This window comes from Chiroxiphia lanceolata, chromosome 30, assembly GCF_009829145.1.
Source record: "Chiroxiphia lanceolata isolate bChiLan1 chromosome 30, bChiLan1.pri, whole genome shotgun sequence".
Taxonomy (NCBI): domain Eukaryota; kingdom Metazoa; phylum Chordata; class Aves; order Passeriformes; family Pipridae; genus Chiroxiphia; species Chiroxiphia lanceolata.
Window position 1 is genome coordinate 2252087 of NC_045666.1, and position 16521 is coordinate 2268607.

At 56.9% G+C, this 16521-nt stretch overlaps 1 protein-coding gene across 2 annotated transcripts; it reads left to right on the top strand.

The window, feature by feature from the left end:
* Positions 1–285: 285 nt before the first annotated feature.
* Positions 286–16427, top strand: SARNP (SAP domain containing ribonucleoprotein). 2 transcript variants are annotated; one of them, XM_032713548.1, is made up of 12 exons: positions 286–354; positions 955–1054; positions 1179–1225; positions 1905–1972; positions 3606–3657; positions 5479–5552; positions 6539–6567; positions 7059–7084; positions 7482–7550; positions 13066–13155; positions 14938–15000; positions 15890–16427. In XM_032713548.1, the coding sequence occupies exons 1-11, from the start codon at positions 319–321 to the stop codon at positions 14977–14979; spliced, it is 633 nt and encodes a 210-aa protein (XP_032569439.1). In that variant the 5' UTR covers positions 286–318; the 3' UTR covers positions 14980–15000; positions 15890–16427. The 2 variants fall into 2 exon arrangements, with proteins under 2 accessions (XP_032569439.1, XP_032569438.1); XM_032713547.1 differs by lacking the exon at positions 286–354 and adding an exon at positions 382–479.
* Positions 16428–16521: the final 94 nt, after the last annotated feature.

Below are 16521 nucleotides of genomic sequence, written 5' to 3' on the forward strand. Positions count from 1 at the left end.
GGCTGGCAGATACGGCACCTGGGAGGGAGTGTGAGGGCCTGGGATGTTGATGGCCAATGACCTCGCGGCCGGGGGGTTTAATTAATAAATAATTAACGAATAAATTAATAACGAATAATTAATAATACCCAACTCCCCGCACTGCCGCGCTCCCATTGGTCCGTCTTCACGTCACTCAACTCCGTCGACCAATAGCACGAGAGCGGCGCCAGGCAGAACTAGCCAATGGCGGGTGGCGCTTTTGCTTGGTCCGTCGGGCGCGCTCGACGCTGATTGGCTGGCCGGCGGCGGGGGCGGGGCTGGCGCGGCGGTGACAAGATGGCGGCGGAGCCGGTGGAGCTGCACAAGCTGAAGGTGCCGCGGGGACCGCGAGTGGGGCGCTTTGAGGGAGGGAACCGGTTTGAGCGCCCGCCGCCATGGAGGGCGGCCAGGCCCGCTCCCTCGGGGATTGGACCCCACCGCAGGCCGGAACCCCTGAGGTCGGGGCTCCCCGAGGCCCCGCGTGGGAGTGCAGCCGCGTGGGAGAGACCCCGAGGGGGGGAATACCGGGGATGGGGGTACCGGGGACGGGCCCTGGGGAGGGTTCCCCAGCTGGTTCCCCAAGGGGGTCCTGGGGAGGTTCCCCCAGTGGGTTCCTCAGGAGGGTCCCCAGTTGATTCTCCTGGGAGGTCCCTCCAGGAGGGGCCCAGCGATGGTTCCCCGGTGGTTTTCCCCGGGAGGGTCCCCCAGGAGAGTCCCAGGGGGGTTCCCTTGGTTGGTTCCCCCAGTGGATTCTCCCGGGAGGGTCCCCAGGAAGGTTCCCCTGGTTGGTTCCCCCAGGACGATCCCAAAGAGATTCCCTGGAGGGTCGCAGGGAGGTTCCCTTGGAACGTTCCTTTCCATCCCTCAACCCCGCTTTGATCCCTGTATTTAATCCCTGTATTTCCCGACTCACGGAAGCTTTTCCAACCGCAGCTGGCAGAGCTGAAGCAGGAATGCCTGGCCAGGGGGCTGGAGGCCAAAGGCAACAAGCAGGACCTCATCAACCGGCTCCAGGCCTACCTGGAGGAGCACGGTGGGTGCTGGGGGCCCTTCCCGAATCCCTCGGAATTCCCGCCTGGATTCCTGTGTTCTCTGGGAATCCAGAGGTTCCCTGGGGTGTTTTGCTGCTCCAATGGCTGCGTTGTTTTGTCCTCCAGCTGAAGAAGAAGCCAACGAGGAGGATGTGCTGGCAGAGGAGATAGAGGTGGGTTGTTTTCTGGGGTGATCCCGGGGGAATCCTGGTTTGCTGACCGGGAACAGGGCAACACCCGGGGCTGGGTGGAGTTTAAACCACTTTTGTCCATTTTGGTCCTAAAGCACCCAGTTTTGGTGCTGAGAGACAACTGGGATTGTCCAGAGGGTGGGATGGGGGATCTCGTCACTGGTGCGATCCCAGATTTTGGGATCCCTCGGGGCGGGGTCGCTCCCTCCGTGTCCAGCAGGATTCACACCTGGGGGGTTTAAGGATATTTAAGGAAAAGTCTCCCACTTGGTGCCTGTGGGAGACTGTTCCTACCAGGGCCAGGAAATCCAGCCTGGAAAAGCACTTTGTGCTAAAACACCTCAGGAAGTGACTCTTCCCACTGTCAGGCTCCTTCCTGCTCAGCAGGTGCAGGATAAGGAGCCGCTCCTGGTCATTCCCACTCCATTCTGGGCTGGGAATGTCACCCTCAGGTCATTCCCAACCCCTTGTGTAGCCCAGACCTTCTGGGAAGGGATTATGGGGCTTTGGAAAAACACAGCGAGAGTTTCCAACCCCTCCCGGGACACAGAACACGGGAATTCGTGGGAATGTGTGGGCTGAATCGGGGGGTTGTGCCTTGGGAATCACCCAGGAAAGGTGGCTGGGAGGTTTTTTATGGATTCTCCCCGTTGGTTCCCAGGAGGAAGAGCCGAAGCCGGCGGAGCCGCCCGTGAAGGTGGAAGAGGCTCCGGTGAAATCCCCCGACGTGTAAATATTGGGATTGGGATCCCCCTGGGAAATCTGGGAGCACGAGGGAGCACAGGATTCATCCGACCCCAGGGGCACAGGATGGAAGGAGGGAGCAGATCCCACGTGTTGGAGCAGGACTGGGGATCCTGGTGGGGTCACCTGGGGGTGGGAAAGGGGGGGGGGTTGGGTTGGAGATTCCTGGGGGTGGGAGATTCCTTCGGTAAACATTCCCTGGGTTTTGATCCTTTGGGTGTAGATTCCTTAGGGTTGAGAGATTCCTCAAGTCTTGATCCTTGGGTTTGAGATCCCTCAGGTTTCAATGGAGAGCCAGGAGAAGGGGGAATGGCTCTCCACTGGGAAAGGGGAGAATTAAGTGGGATATTGGGACGAAATTCCTCCCTGTGAGGGTGAGGAGGCCCTGGAACGGATTTCCCAGAGAAGCTGTGGCTGCCCCATCCCTGGAATTGTCCCAGGCCGGGTTGGTCAGGACTTGGAGCCGCCAGGGCAGGTGGGAAGTGTCGCTGCCCATGGAATGAGAGGAACTTTCAGCTCTTTCCCAGCCTGGAATCCCTGGGAGGCTCCTCGGGATCTCCTGGGCAGGAGGGGGCGTCCTGGGGCCGTTCCAGCTCCATCCCAGCCCTGCTCCCATCCCATCCCAGCGGTTCCCAGCCTGGCTCCAGGGCAGAATTGCTTCCTGGGGAAGTGCCATTAAGCCATTAGGACCTTTCAGGGCATAAAATGGGGAACCTGTGCCGGGATTGGGAACAAAAGCCGCTCATTTTCCTTAACGAGCCTGGCGTTCCCACTGTTTTATGGGAGCTGTTTGGGGGAGGAGGAGCTGCTCCTTCCCTCCTGGGAGCTGCCCAACTTTGGCTCTTCCTCCTTTGTTTCCCCCCTCAAGGCCCAGTTGTGTTTTGGGAGCACAAGCCCCAGAATCCACCCCTTCCAATCCACCCCTTCCACCCCTTCCCTTATATTTGAAAGGGGGGGATGGTTGGGAATGGCCCAGGGAGCAGGGAATGTGCCCAGGGAGCAGGGAATGTGCCTGGGGCTGCCCCATGAACTAGAACACAGCAACCCTTTGTGTTCCAGGGCCATAAAGGAATAAAACTCCCCAGGGATTCGAGGCTTTGGGCTTCCCACAGGACCTGGAGGAGCCTTGAGCTGGGCCAGGGGTTATTCCTGGAGTTCCAGTGCCCAGTCCATCCTTTTTTCAGTTCCAGTGCCAATCCCTCTGGCTTTGGGGTCCCCACGGAGTGGTTTGTCCTGCCTTCAGCAGTTCATGATCCCCCCAGTCCTGCAGGGAATGAGAGTGTGGCTGCTCCTGCTATGATCCCACCTCATTCCCAAGGGAATTCAGGGATGCTGGAAGGGCTGCTCCTTTGCTGGGTGATGTTTCGTGCCCCAGATGTTCCCAAAATTTTGGTTAGAAGTTTCCCAGGCCTCATCCTTCCCTTTGGCATCAATGCTGGGCTCAAAATTTGAGGAAGATCCACAAACCTGGCTCGTGGTTCCCATCTCCACACAGACCCTTGGCTGTGTTGGGAATGTGTGGCCAGGAGGAGATTCCCAACCCCTTTCCCACCAGGACATGTCTCTGGAATCCACAGGAGCTGCTCTCACTGGTTTCTCTCTTTCCCAACACCCCCAGGATCACGGAGAAGAAGGTGGTGAAAATCACATCTGAAATATCCCAGATGGAGGTGAGATTCCTGCTACTGCATCCTCCCAGGAGGGGATTCCCCTTTCCCCTTCCTTCTGGGGTTGCTGAGGCAGGATCAGTGTTTCCATGGGAAAACTGCTTTATTTTTGTGGGTTGGTTTTGCATTTCCCGTTCCTGGGAGTGTCCCAGGCCGGGTTGGAGCCCCCTGGGATAGTGGGAGGTGTCCCTGCCCGTGGCAGGGGGTGGATGGGATGAGCTTTCATGTCCCTCTCGAGCCATTCTGTGATTCCCTGATGTCCTTTGCCCCCCTGTCCCTGTGTTTGTGCTCCCTGAAAACCCTCGGGTGCCGCCGGTTCCTCTGGGAAAACTCCGAGTTTCAGGAATCTGCCTGTGCTTCTCTAATCCCCCCTTAATTTTGTTGGCTCCTGAGGCAGAAATCCCTATGAAAACACGATTCCTGCTGTTTGCAGCGACTCCAGGGTCTAATCTGCTGTTTGGGACACGCTGATTTCCACAGCAACGGGAGCGATGGCACAGGAGGGGGATTGTGACCTTGGAGAGGCAGGAACAGGCTCGGGGGGGGAACTGCTGCAGCTCGTCCTCCTGCTCTTTGTTTTTCCCCAAATTCTGCGAGATTTTTCCCAGAAAACCCCCTCTTTCTTCGATGGTTGTTTAGTGTGAGGTTGGTGGGTCTTGGCAAAGTGCTGCTAGGGTGGGTTTTGAGGAGAAAAGGGAGTTATTTAGAGGTGTAAATATATATATTTACATAAATACAGGTGAGCAGGGGAGACAAATCCCTGGGGTAAATAGTTGGAGGTGGGAGCACAACCTGGAATTCTGTCATTTGCTGTGGATCTGGGAGGGCGTGAGGGGCTTCCCACTGCCAGAGGGGAGGGTTAGGTGGAATATCAGGAAAGAATTCCTCAGGTATCCTTTAGGATGTATAAAGGGATAAGGAAACAAGGTTTGACCCGAGTGGTGCCTTTTTCCACCTCTGTTTTCCCTCCTCTGCTGAGTTCCAGCTCCTCAGTCCCGGGAGGGGCCCAAGTGCTGCTCCCAGTCGAGCTTTTCCAAACATTTATGTTTTGGAGCAGATGTTTATAATGCTCCTCGCTGTGCCCTTGGCTCCGCTCAGTGTTTCCATTAAATATTCCCTGTTTTTCTAACCTCCAAAACACCCCACGCAGCGTAAGAATCAGATATTAATCATTTCCCTGGGGCTTTTAGGGGGACTTAAGTCCTTGGAAGTGCAAACCTTTGCATTCCTGATGATTCCAGGGTTTTCCCTCTGCTCTGAGCCAGAGAGTGGCCGAGTTGTAGCTGGAATTCACCTGGAATTTCTCTGCTGGTGGCAGAGTGCTCATGGATGGGGTCTGGCTCCTGGGAAGGGGCTTGTTCCAAAGAAACAAATTCTCTGGAAAAAACACCTCCATCATTATTTTTTTTTTTTGAGCACATTTCCTTGGATTTTTGCTGGGGGGGAAGGGAGGGAGGTGTTGGCCCCTGGAGCTGGTGGTGCCTCCAGGAGGGATGTTGGCTGTTCCCAGCCAGGAGCCCCTTCTCTGGCTGAGGAATTCCTTGGGATGGCCTGAGCCATCCCAAAATTCTCACCTGTCTCTGCTCCCTGCTCCTGTTTCCTCCCTGAGTGATGCTGGACCTTTTCCATTGGGTTTTCCTGGAGTTTGGGGCTCGGAGGTGTCCGGAGCCCGTCGGTCACAGGAGGTGCCAGCGGCTACTTCTCCCTCGGGTCTGGGGGGGGGAGTTTTCCCTTCCCGTGGCTGTTGGGATCTGTCACTGCCCTTCCCCACCTGCCAGCCCTCCCTACCCCTCCCAACCTGCCCTGTCCCTGTCCCTTTCCCAGCGGATGCAGAAACGGGCCGAGCGTTTCAACGTCCCCGTCAGCCTCGAGAGCAAGAAGGCGGCTCGGGCAGCACGGTGAGGGGCTGGGAGTGAGGGGGTGAGGGGCTGGGGAGTGAGGGGTCCTGGGGTGGGAGTGAGGGGGTGAGGGGCTGGGAGTGAGGGGTCCTGGGGTGGGAGTGAGGGGGTGAGGGGCTGGGAGTGAGGGGGTGAGGGGCTGGGAGTGAGGGGGTGAGGGGCTGGGAGTGAGGGGTCCTGGGGTGGGAGTGAGGGGTCCTGGGGTGGGAGTGAGGGGGTGAGGGGCTGGGAGTGAGGGGTCCTGGGGTGGGAGTGAGGGGGTGAGGGGCTGGGAGTGAGGGGTCCTGGGGTGGGAGTGAGGGGGTGAGGGGCTGGGAGTGAGGGGGTGAGGGGCTGGGAGTGAGGGGTCCTGGGGTGGGAGTGAGGGGTCCTGGGGTGGGAGTGAGGGGGTGAGGGGCTGGGAGTGAGGGGGTGAGGGGCTGGGAGTGAGGGGGTGTCTGGGGTGGGGAGTGCAGCCCAGGGTGGGAGTGTGTCCAGGGTGGGAGTGAGGGGGTTCCTGGGGTGAGGAGTGTGAGGGTGCCCAGGGTGAGGAGTGTGAGTGTGCCCGGGGCAGCTCCTCAGTGGGATTTGGGAGCACATTCCTCCCTGGGAGCGTGGGGAGGCCCTGGAATGGATTTCCCATCCCTGGGAGCGTCCAAGGCCAGGTTGGAGTGACCTGGGATAGTGGGAGGCAGAACTGGATGGACTTTAAGCTCCCAACCCAACCCATTCCATGATTCTTCCCTGGGAGAAGTCTCTCCAGGGACCTCTGTGTGCAGGGATGGGACAACAACCCTGGAAGGGTCTGGAAAACCAGGGGAGAACAGGTTTGCTGGAGGGTTTGGGATTTGGGTTTGGAGAAGGTGGGAGCTGCTGCAGGAATTCCACAAGCTGGGAATGACGTGTTCCAGCTCATCCTGCCCCCAGGCCAGGGAAAACCCTTGGAAGGGGAGTTCTCCAGGGCTGGACATTCCCATCACTGACTCACCCTTGTTCACCTTCCACAGGTTTGGTTTGGCCACAGCTCCCACAAAAGGTGAGGGGAAGCAGAACCAACCCCTGGAATGACCTTCCTGCAGATATTTACTCCTTGTAGGGGGGAAAAAGGCTGGTGGGACAACCCTTGTTTTCCCTTTTCCTGGAGCTCCAGGCGGGAATTGTGGAGCCGGAATCCTGTGGAATCAGGAGGAAAAGGGCACAGGTTGTCTCTTGGGGTTGGATTTTCCCAGTGTCTCTCACTCCAAGCCCAACTGGGAGGCACAGCCGGGTTTTCCTTGGCATTCCTTGGTCCTTCCAAACATCTGTGGCTTCCTAAAATGCCACATTCCACTCCTGGAGCTGCTGGAGAGGTGGGATGGGGGTGGGTTTGAGGGTGGAGAAGCTGCTTTGAAGGTGAAAATGGAATTGGGAGTGAGTAGGGATGGAAAGTGGGAAGAATGGGGTGGGAATTCTCATCTCCTTGGAGATAAAATCCTACTCCAGTACTGTTCCCTAACTGGGAATTCTCTCTCTTCCCTCTTCTCTCAGGCCTCTCTGCAGACAGCAAACCCACGGTAAGAAAAGCTTCATTCCACTGGAATTTTGAGTGGGACACAGAATTTTGAATGGGAACACGATCCAATTGGTTCCTGCAGGAGGGGGGGTTGTGGTTCCTCTGTGCAGGGCTCTGCCAGGGAAGGTTTGTCCCAAAAATCTGGGCTCTTCAGGGGTGATTTATTTAGGGATAACAGTGCCCTGGGAAACCTTGGGAAGCTGCTGGGTTTGGAAGGGGGTGGTGCAGCTTCCCAACCCTGGGGCAGCCCGGGAGCAGAGCTGGTTTTCAGGAGTCCTGGCAGTTTTCCCAGAGGCCCTTAATTGTCCATTTGGGGATGAGGCTGCTCCCTATCCCTGAAACCCGAGGGATGGGGATGGAAGAAACAAGCCACGGAAATTGTTTCCTGCTTCTTGTAGATAAACATGGATAAACTAAAGGAAAGGGCTCAGAGGTTTGGGTTGAATGTCTCCTCACTCTCCAAAAAGGTAAGGACATTCCAGGACACTCTTCCCACCTCGGGATTATCCCAGTGCTCCAATCCCACCATCCCTGTCTGAGGTTTTACATCCCGTTCCCGAGCCCTGTCAACACCATTTCCTTCCCCTTCCCCTCTGTTTGTGTTTGTGCTGGGACTCCACATGGTTTTCCAAGAGTTACAGCTCCCGAGGGTTTGGAATTTTAAGGTTGTTCATCCAGATTTTAAGTGGGAAGAGCCCCCATGATCCAGGGGGTTCAACTCCCACCATGTCCGTGTGGGTCCCTGCCTGGCAGGAGCCAGGTCAGCCCAGACCTGGAGCTCTGGAGAGAAGGTTCCAGTGGGAAATAATCCTTGGAAGTACAACAGATGTGTTGGGGATGGATTTGGCCTCGGAGCTGTTGGTTTTTCCAGGGGGAAATGGGCACAAACTTCTGAGCTCCTTGTACTGGACCTTGTAGGATCTGCTGGAGGGGCAGGGGATGGAGCTGGGGGATGGATTTGGGATCTGTGCCCAGCTCAGGAGTGGAGCTGGGGTCTGTGTCCAGCTCCAGGGTGGGATTTGAGGGAGCTGAGTGTTCTGGGAATGGAAAAACGTGGCTGGAAAACAACTGGAGCAATAATTCCATGATTTTCCTTTCCCTGGCTGCAAGTTTTCCATGTCACATCCCAGTGCTGTGGCCATGGGAAGTGCCAGGAGCGTCAGGAATGACCCTGGTTGGACCCCAGCGTGTCCCTTCCATGGAAAAGTCCCAACTACCTGTGCTGGGACAGGTTAATTTTTACCCCTCGTGGCTTCAGCTGAATTTTGCTTTAATTCCAGTTGACAAGAACATGTTTTCCGTGGAGCAGATCCCGGCCTGGATCAGCCAGGGGGGACCAGGGCTCAGTGGAGCAGCAGAAAGTCTCTGTGTGTCCAAACCAGCAAATGAGGCAGAGAAAACAATTCCTTTAATTGTTTGGCTTCCAGGAGCTCGGAGGAGCAGCAGCCTGAGGAGGAATATCCTTCTCCTGGATAATCCCTGTGCCTGCAGCCTTTCCAAACCACCCCTGGGAGCCTGGACCAGGAGCTGTTTTGGCCCCCAGGGAAGCCAAGGGTGGTGATGAGGGGGGGGAGATGCTGGCAGAGGAAAGGGAAAAGGATTGGTGGGATGTTCCAGGAGACCAATTCCTGTGGATCAGAGAGGTGGGATTGGCCTCAGTGGAGGGTTTGTTGTTGGGAAATTCTGATTTCTGGCACTTGGCAGAGGTGGCTCTGCCCTTGTTGGGACAGGTGGAGGAGCAGCAGCGGCTCCACTTTGACCTCCCCCTCGTCCCCCTTTCCCTCGGGATCATCCATCCAGGCTCTTCCCTCTCCCCAGAGCCCTTCCAGGCCTTCCCTCCCTGTGTCACTTCCCAAACAAGGGCTCGGGGCACTCCTGGGCTCGGGGAAAGCTCTGGGAGTGGCCAGGACTCCTTCCCGGCCTCCCTGACCTCCCTCTCCCACTCAGCTGGTCCTTCCTTGGGCCCCGCTGGGAAACAGGACTTGGCTTTTGTCTGGAACACAAATACATCCCCCCCTCCCCCTCTATTATGATTCCATCAATGATGTCATTATGTCCCATTCAGGGGCTCCTGGACCCGTTGGCTGCAGGAATTTGGAGGAGAATGGCAGGGCCTGCTCTGGCTCCAGCCCTTCCCGAGCCTGGGGGGACAAACCCACCTTCCCTTCCCTGGGGGAGAAGTGCAAATTCCCCCTGTGGAAAGTGGGGAGGGAGCACAGGGGATCCCTCCTTCCCAAACTCCTGGAGTTCTGGGAGGAATCCCCTCCTTCCCAAACTCCTGGAGTTCTGGGAGGAATCCCCTCCTTCCCAAACTCCTGGAGTTCTGGGAGGAATCCCCTCCTTCCCAAACTCTTGGATTTCTGGGAGGAATCTCCTCCTTCCCAAACTCTTGGATTTCTGGGAGGAATCTCCTCCTTCCCAGCGATTCCTTTTAATTCCCAGCTTCAGCTGCTCCTTCTGTTCTCGGGAGACTCGATGGTTTCACTTCCCTTGTCCGTGGGATGTTGCTCTGAGTGGTTTCTGGGGGATGTTCTGACTCCCTGATTTTCCCTCAGCCATCCCAAATCTGTTTCCAAAGAGTGTGCTCCCTGTTTTCAGGCTGGATGTGGGAATCCATCCCTGCCTGGTGGGAAAACCCACCCAGAAGGTCCGTGACCTCCAGTTTGCCCAATTCCACAGTTCCCAGGTCACAGGGGACTCTCCTCCAATCCTGCCCGTGCTGGAGCTGGGAATTTGGGGCAGGAAGAGCCTCTGCAAACACGGGAATGACGTTGGAGGTGCCTTGGGGGTGCGAAGAGATGAAAAACCCCTTTTGCCTCCTGGAATTGGCCTCGTTCCCGAGGCATCATTTGCCTCATCCCTGACGTGGGAGGGCAGGAATTCCTTTCCATGTGCTCTTAGCACATGGATGTGACTTTCTGCTCCTCCTCCTCCCCCCGATCCCCTTTGGGGCGAGCACAAACTCCCAGCTGTGACAGCTTTCCATGGGAGAACCTCTGGGACAGGCTAGGAGCTGGCTCATGGGAAGAGAAGGTTCCATGGATGCCTTAGAGCCCCTTCCAGTGCCTAAAGGGGCTCCAGGAGAACTGGAGAGGGACTGGGGACAAGACATGGAGTGGCAGGATGATGGGGAATGGCTTCCCACTGTAAACCAGGACATTTAGGTGGGATTTGGGGAAGGAATTCCTCCCTGTGAGGGTGGTGAGACACTGGCACAGTGTAAAGAAAGAACTAGAGCTGGATGTTCTGCCTTCCCTGTTTTCCAAGTTTCTTTGGGAGAAAGGATGAGGAATGAGCTTGTGGTTGCCTGTTTCCTGTGTCAAAAAACCTTCCTGGGACAGTTATCTGTGTCTGATGTTTCTGAGCTGATCCAAAGCCTTTGGAGCCGCTTTTGTTGGAGCTGGGCTGTCCCAAATCCAGGACTGAGGGTCCCTGGGACAGTGGGGACTTGGTTGTCTGTTCCTGCTGCTCATCCAGGCAGAATCCTCGTATTATTTGGGAAAGAGGCCGTGCCTGGCTCGGTCCTGCTGCCACCAACCCCAGATCTGGGCTGGAATCCCAAATCCTTGGAGCTGGAGGAGCTGTGGGAGGAAAGGGGCAGCTTGGATCACGCGGAGCATCCCCGTGTCCTGCTCAGTGTGAGAGGTGAAGAGCTCCTGAAAGGCAGTTCTGGGGCTGGAAGTGCAGGGATGTGAGGCACACGTGGAACATTCCCGTGGAAATCCCGGGCTTCCCTCTTCCATCACATCTCCTGGTGTTGGGAAGCGTCAACTCTGGAAGGATTTGGCAGGGATGGGGAGAGAAACGGGAGGAGCAAATACAGGAATAGAGCCTGGAGGAAATGGGGTCAGGATGAATTTCAAGCAGGCCCTGGGTGGCAGCTGCGTGCCCCAGGATTGGAGTGTTCCCGGGAATAACTCCCTCGGGATCGGACGCGGAGTCGCCCTCGAGGCTCCGTCCCCTCTCCGGGGGGGTCAAGGCCGTGCCACCATCAATCCTCCAGCGCCTGGAGGCCTCAACTCTGCTCTCCATCCCCCCTCCGTCATCCCGGGCTGGGAGGGCCCCTCTCCGGGGTCTGTGGGTCTGTGGGGAGGACACTCGGGGCCTCACCTGCAATTCCGGAGCAGTTTCCTCCTGGAATGGTTTAATCTGCAGGGAAGGAAGGGGAAGATGTGGAGCAGCTCTGCTGTGGAGAGCTGGGAGCGTTCATGGAGAAGGGAAGGATCCAGGGAGATCTTGGAGCCACTTCCAGGACCTGAAGGGGCTCTGGGAGAGCTGGAGAGGGACTTGGACAAGACCTGGAGTGACAGGACAAGGGGGAATGGCTTCATTCACTGGAAAAGGAGTGTTTTAGGTGGGATTTTGAGAGGAAATTCCTCCCTGTGAGGGCAGTGAAGCACTGGAATGGATTTCCCAGAGGATTCCCCATCCCTAGAAGTGTCCAAGGCCAGGTTGGAGAGGGCTTGGAAGGTGTCCCTGCCCATGGCAGGAGGTTGGGATGGGATGAGCTTTCAGGTCCCTCCATCCCAAACCCCATTAATTTAAGCAGAGTGTTGCACCTGAGCTGTTCCTGGGGCTGGGATCCAGTCGGGATCCTGGGCAGGGCTCCCTGAGTGCCAGAACCATGGGAGCCACAAATTAACACCTTTTGGCTCCAGCTCTTCTCCCTTCTCCCAGGAGAGGGGAATGAGTGGCTGGAGCCGGAGAAGTGGCTCATCCCAGATTTAATTGTGGAACCAGGTTGTTCATGCCCTGGGAGGGGACAGGGAGCAGCCTGGGACCACCAGCCTTGGGGACAGGAGGGTCCCCTTGGTGCCTGGAGCTCTGGGATTCAGGTTGGACATCTGGACCAGGAGAGAGCCCTTGGAGAGGGGGCAGATCCCGAGGCAGATTCCCGTGGCACTGGAATGCCATTGCCACCAGCAGCCCTGGGATCCCCCCTTGAAATCAGGGCTCCAAATGAACACTTTGGGATCAAATGCAGCACAAATCCATGGACAGACTTGAGTGACTCGTCGGGATTCCCAATCCTGGGGATCCCCTTCCCGGATCACAGGGAAGGCTTTGTCTCCAAGGCTTGGAATCCCTCTTGAAACTTTTTTCCCTCTTCTTCCCGTTCTTTTAGAGAAATGGGAGAGCAAAGGGAACAAAAATTGGAACAGGGAGGTTGGAAAATGGATGTGAGGGGCTGCCAGCGGGGTCAGCTTTCCCTGGATTTGGCAGGGCTGGGATTGATGGATGTGGCCGGGGGGGCTCGGGGTCATTTTCCTCAGCTGGATTTCAGCACCCCATGAATCAACCCCTGGCAGGGGAACAGCTTGGGCTGGAGGGGAGTTCACCGGGCGCGTGGAGGGGGGTCAGGGAGCGGGATCGTTATCCCGGGATTGATTTAGGGAAGGGGCCTCCCGAGAAATAAATCACCGGGATCCTGGAGCTGGGGGGAGGAAGGCACGGAATGTTGTGGTGCCAAAGTGGATCTGGGGACCCCCTGCTCGGGGAATGGAACCCCCTGGGAGTGGGGGTGGGATCTGGGAGCTGTTCCATTGGATGTCACCAGAGGGTTTAATCCAAGGAGGAAGTGGAAGATGTGGAGCAGCTCTCCTGGGAACTGGGGGGGGTCATGGAGAAGGGAAGGCTCCAGGGAACCCCTTCCAGTGCCTAAAGGGGCTCCAGGAGAACTGGAGAGGGACTTTGGACAAGGGATGGAGGGACAGGACACAGGGAATGGCTTCCCACTGTCAGAGGGCAGGGTTAGATGGGATTTGGGGAAGGGATTCCTCCCTGTGAGGGTGATGGGCCCTGGAATGCATTTCCCAGAGAAGCTGTGGCTGCCCCATCCCTGGAAGTGTCCACGGTCAAGTTGGAGCAACCTGGGATAGTGGAAGGTGTTCCTGCCCCAGACAGGTGGAATAGGATGAGGAGGGATGGGAGGAACACTCCTGGGCGTTCCCAGACAATGAACCCCATCCCTTCCTCGTGCAGAGCGAGGAGGACGAGAAGCTGAAGAAGAGGAAGGAGCGGTTTGGGATCGTCACGAGTTCGGCCGGAGCTGGAGCCACAGAGGACACAGAGGTAAAAAACCCTCCTGCCAGGGGATGGGGAGCAGGGAGGGGAGCAGGGAGAGTCCTGGGACCTCCAAGATCCAGGGACCCCTCAGGACCTTTGGGGCTGAGCCCCAACCTCGGGCTGTGCTCCCCCCCTGCCTCCCCTTCCCCTGCCTCCTGGCCCAGGGGGGGCTTTTCCAAGGAAAAGGGTTTCCCAAGGGAGAGGTTTCAGTCAGTGCCACCTCAAATCCAAGCAGAAGGACAGATTTCTGCTCCCAGACATCCCTGGTTGGCCCAGGGCTGGGGGGAGCCCTGGGAAGGCAGCAGGAGCCAATTCTCTGGAAAGTAGAAGGGGAAGGGGGCACAGGCAGCCCCTGTGGACCCCATGGGATGGGGTTTCCATGGATCCATGCTGGGAACAGGCTGCTCCAGAGCTCTCTGAGCCTCCTCCCCTGGCAGGACATCACAGATGCTTCCAGAAGGAGCGGGGGGCACATCCCACCCTGATCCCCCTCCCCTCCCTGGGGCTGATCCTCGTCCTCGTCACTCCCTGGGCCCCGGCAGCTCCTGGACCCTCTGCTATTGTTGCTCTTCATCCATAAATCCCGGGAGGCTCCAGGATATAATGAGGATTGGGATGCTGACCCTGTTTCCAGTGCTTTGTTGTGGCCTCAGCGGTTCTGGCCCATCTTTTAAATTTATCACCTCCTCGGGGCAATTTTGGTCCCTTTTATTGTGCTTTGACGCTTCTCCTTCAAGTAATTCCAACCCCGTGCTCCAGGCTGGAACGATTTGAAGGTGGCTCCTGCCTGAAGCAGGTGGGCAGTGCCCTGCACACCTAAATGCCACCAAAACATGGGATTTGGGGACCCTCTCTGGGGACAAAGGGACCCCCCCAGGGTGGGGGGTGCTGGATGAGCACACCAGGATTTGGGTACAGCTAAACCAGGCAGCTCCAGTTTGCTTCCTGCGAGAAATTGTGCCCCTCCAGGTGGGATTTAGGGGCTGTTTTTCAGGGCTGAGTGTTTTTTGGGGGGTTTCTTCCCCAGGGGGGTGAAGCAGGAGCTCCGTTCCCGGCGGAGCAGGGGGAGCGTGAGGCTTTTCCGTCGGGTCACCCGGAGACTGTGCTGGAACAAAAAGGGCTTTTTACTGGCATTGTGTGCACTCAAATGCACCTTTCCCTGGAGATCCTGGGCTGGGGGCTTCTGTTGCCCCCCGGGCTATTTATCCTGCTAAAAATTAAGATTTATACGCCCCTCGTGGAGCGGCTTAAAGGGGAATCGGCCGCGTATTTAATGTGTCCCTCTCACCTTCCCCATGAATAGAGCAGAGTTCACCCTTTGCCCTTTTCCATTTCCCACCTCCCCACTCCCTGCCAGCGTTTCAGGCCCCTGAAGTCACCATTGTTCCTGGCTCAGCCCCTTTTGTGGCTCCTTCCCACTGTATTCCGGGCACTGTATGTTCCTGTTCCTGGGTTTGGGGATCTGTCTGGGGCTTGGGGCTCTTTGTGGGTTGGGTCCCTCTGTTTTGGGGCTCTTTTTTCATTTGGGTCTCTGTGTTTTGGGGCTCTTTTTGTCATTTGGGTCTCTCAGGTTTTGGGCTCTTTGTGGTTTGGGTCTCTCTGTTTTGGGGCTCTTTGTGTTGGGAAAAACTCCATCTCTCCCTCTCTGTGGGAGCAGGATCCGGAGTCTCCGCTTCCAGCCGTGTTCCCCAGGCTGGATTTTGAACCAGTTCTCCCTCAGGTTCTTTATGAGATTTTAAATAACTCATTTATTGGATTTATTAATTTTCCTTGTCATTCCCTTTCCAGGCAAAGAAGAGGAAAAGAGCAGAACGGTTCGGGATCGTGTGAGGCCGTCCCGGAGCTCCTGCCGTGGGTTCCTCCTCCTCCTCCTGCTGCTCCTCCCTCCCCACTTCCCACTCCCACACTTTTCCAAAGGTTTTAGTGACAGTACACAGGGAATTTCCCCGGAGTTGGATGATTGTGCTACTTACATTTGATGTTTTTTTTTTCAAATGGCCAAGTTTAGAAATGAGGAAAAACGGAGCAAAGAGAACCAGCTGGTTTTGGTGCCACCCCGGCCCCACATTCCAGGGGTTTCCCAGTGTTTTGGGGGGTCACAGCAGCAGCTCCTGATCCTTCCCAGCACTCCAGGAATCCCTGTGGCCATGGCACAGCTGGGACAAGGACAGGCCCCACTCCCCCAAGGGGACAATGACACGAGTCCTGCTCAATCTCTGCTGCCTCTGACAATGTCAGGGAAGGATTTTCCCAAATCCATCGTCGCATCTTTCCCAAAATGTGGTGGCCTGGGGCATTCCCACAACCTTCCCTGCAGGAGCTGCCAGAGGCAGAATTGTCCATTAACCCCAGATCAGGTGATTTCTCCCCAAACCAGGAGCGTTGCCCTGGGATCCGTGTGTTGGATGCGGATGTTCCTGGAGGATGTGCAGGAATGTGGCTCTTCCCGCTGCTACAACATCCCATTTTTGGTGAAATTATGGAAAAATCCACGACCAAAACACACCAAAGGTGCTGCTGGTAAAGCCTTTCTGGCTCCCTCAACTTTGGCACCTTGGATTTGGGGGATTCAGGGAGCAGCTCCCGGGGGGAAGCTCAGGATCACCAATCCCATGGGATCGGCAGGGGGTGCCCAGGCCCCCTTCCCCTTCTCCTTCCCAGAGAATCAGCTCCTGCTGCCTTCCCAGAGCTCCCAGAGCAGGAATGTGTCTGTGAGCGGGAATGTCTGCTTGGATTTCAGGTGGGCATTGACCGAAACCCTTCCCCTGGTGAAGACTTGACGTCCCAGGATTGTTGTTCCCTGCGGGATCCTCATCCCGGAGCGCTGGGAAGGCCGTTGGGAGCAGCAGGGTCATCCCACCCTGGGCATTCCAAGGCTCCCACCGCAGTAACAAGCAATAGTTCTACTTTTTGTAACGTGGAAAGGCTTCAAAAATGCTTCTGTTCCCTGAGCGTTTTGGGGCCTCCGGGAAATCCCTGGGATGTTCCTTTCCTTCCCCAAAGGGCAGCTGAAAGCCACGGGATCCAGGTGACACCACGGGATCCAGGTGACACCCTGTGTCCTTGGCTGAGCCCCAGCTCTGTTGCTCCTCCCCATTCCCTGTGCTCCCGTTATCCCAGTGTTTTGGTCCATGTTTGGGATTTCTCCTCCGTGTTTTCTGTTTGCCTCGTGGTTCCCCCGCTCGGAAGCGTTTGTGGTGCCAGGGCAGGGAAGGGTTTGTGGTGCCAGGGCAGAGGTTCCCTCCTCGCTTTCATAATAAAACTCCTTCTCCAAGGCACTCCTGGGCTCCTGGGTTGGGATTGGGGCTGGAGCTGTGCAGGAAACCCCCGACATTCCCGTCCTTACCCAGGGCTGGGTATCCCTGGCATTAC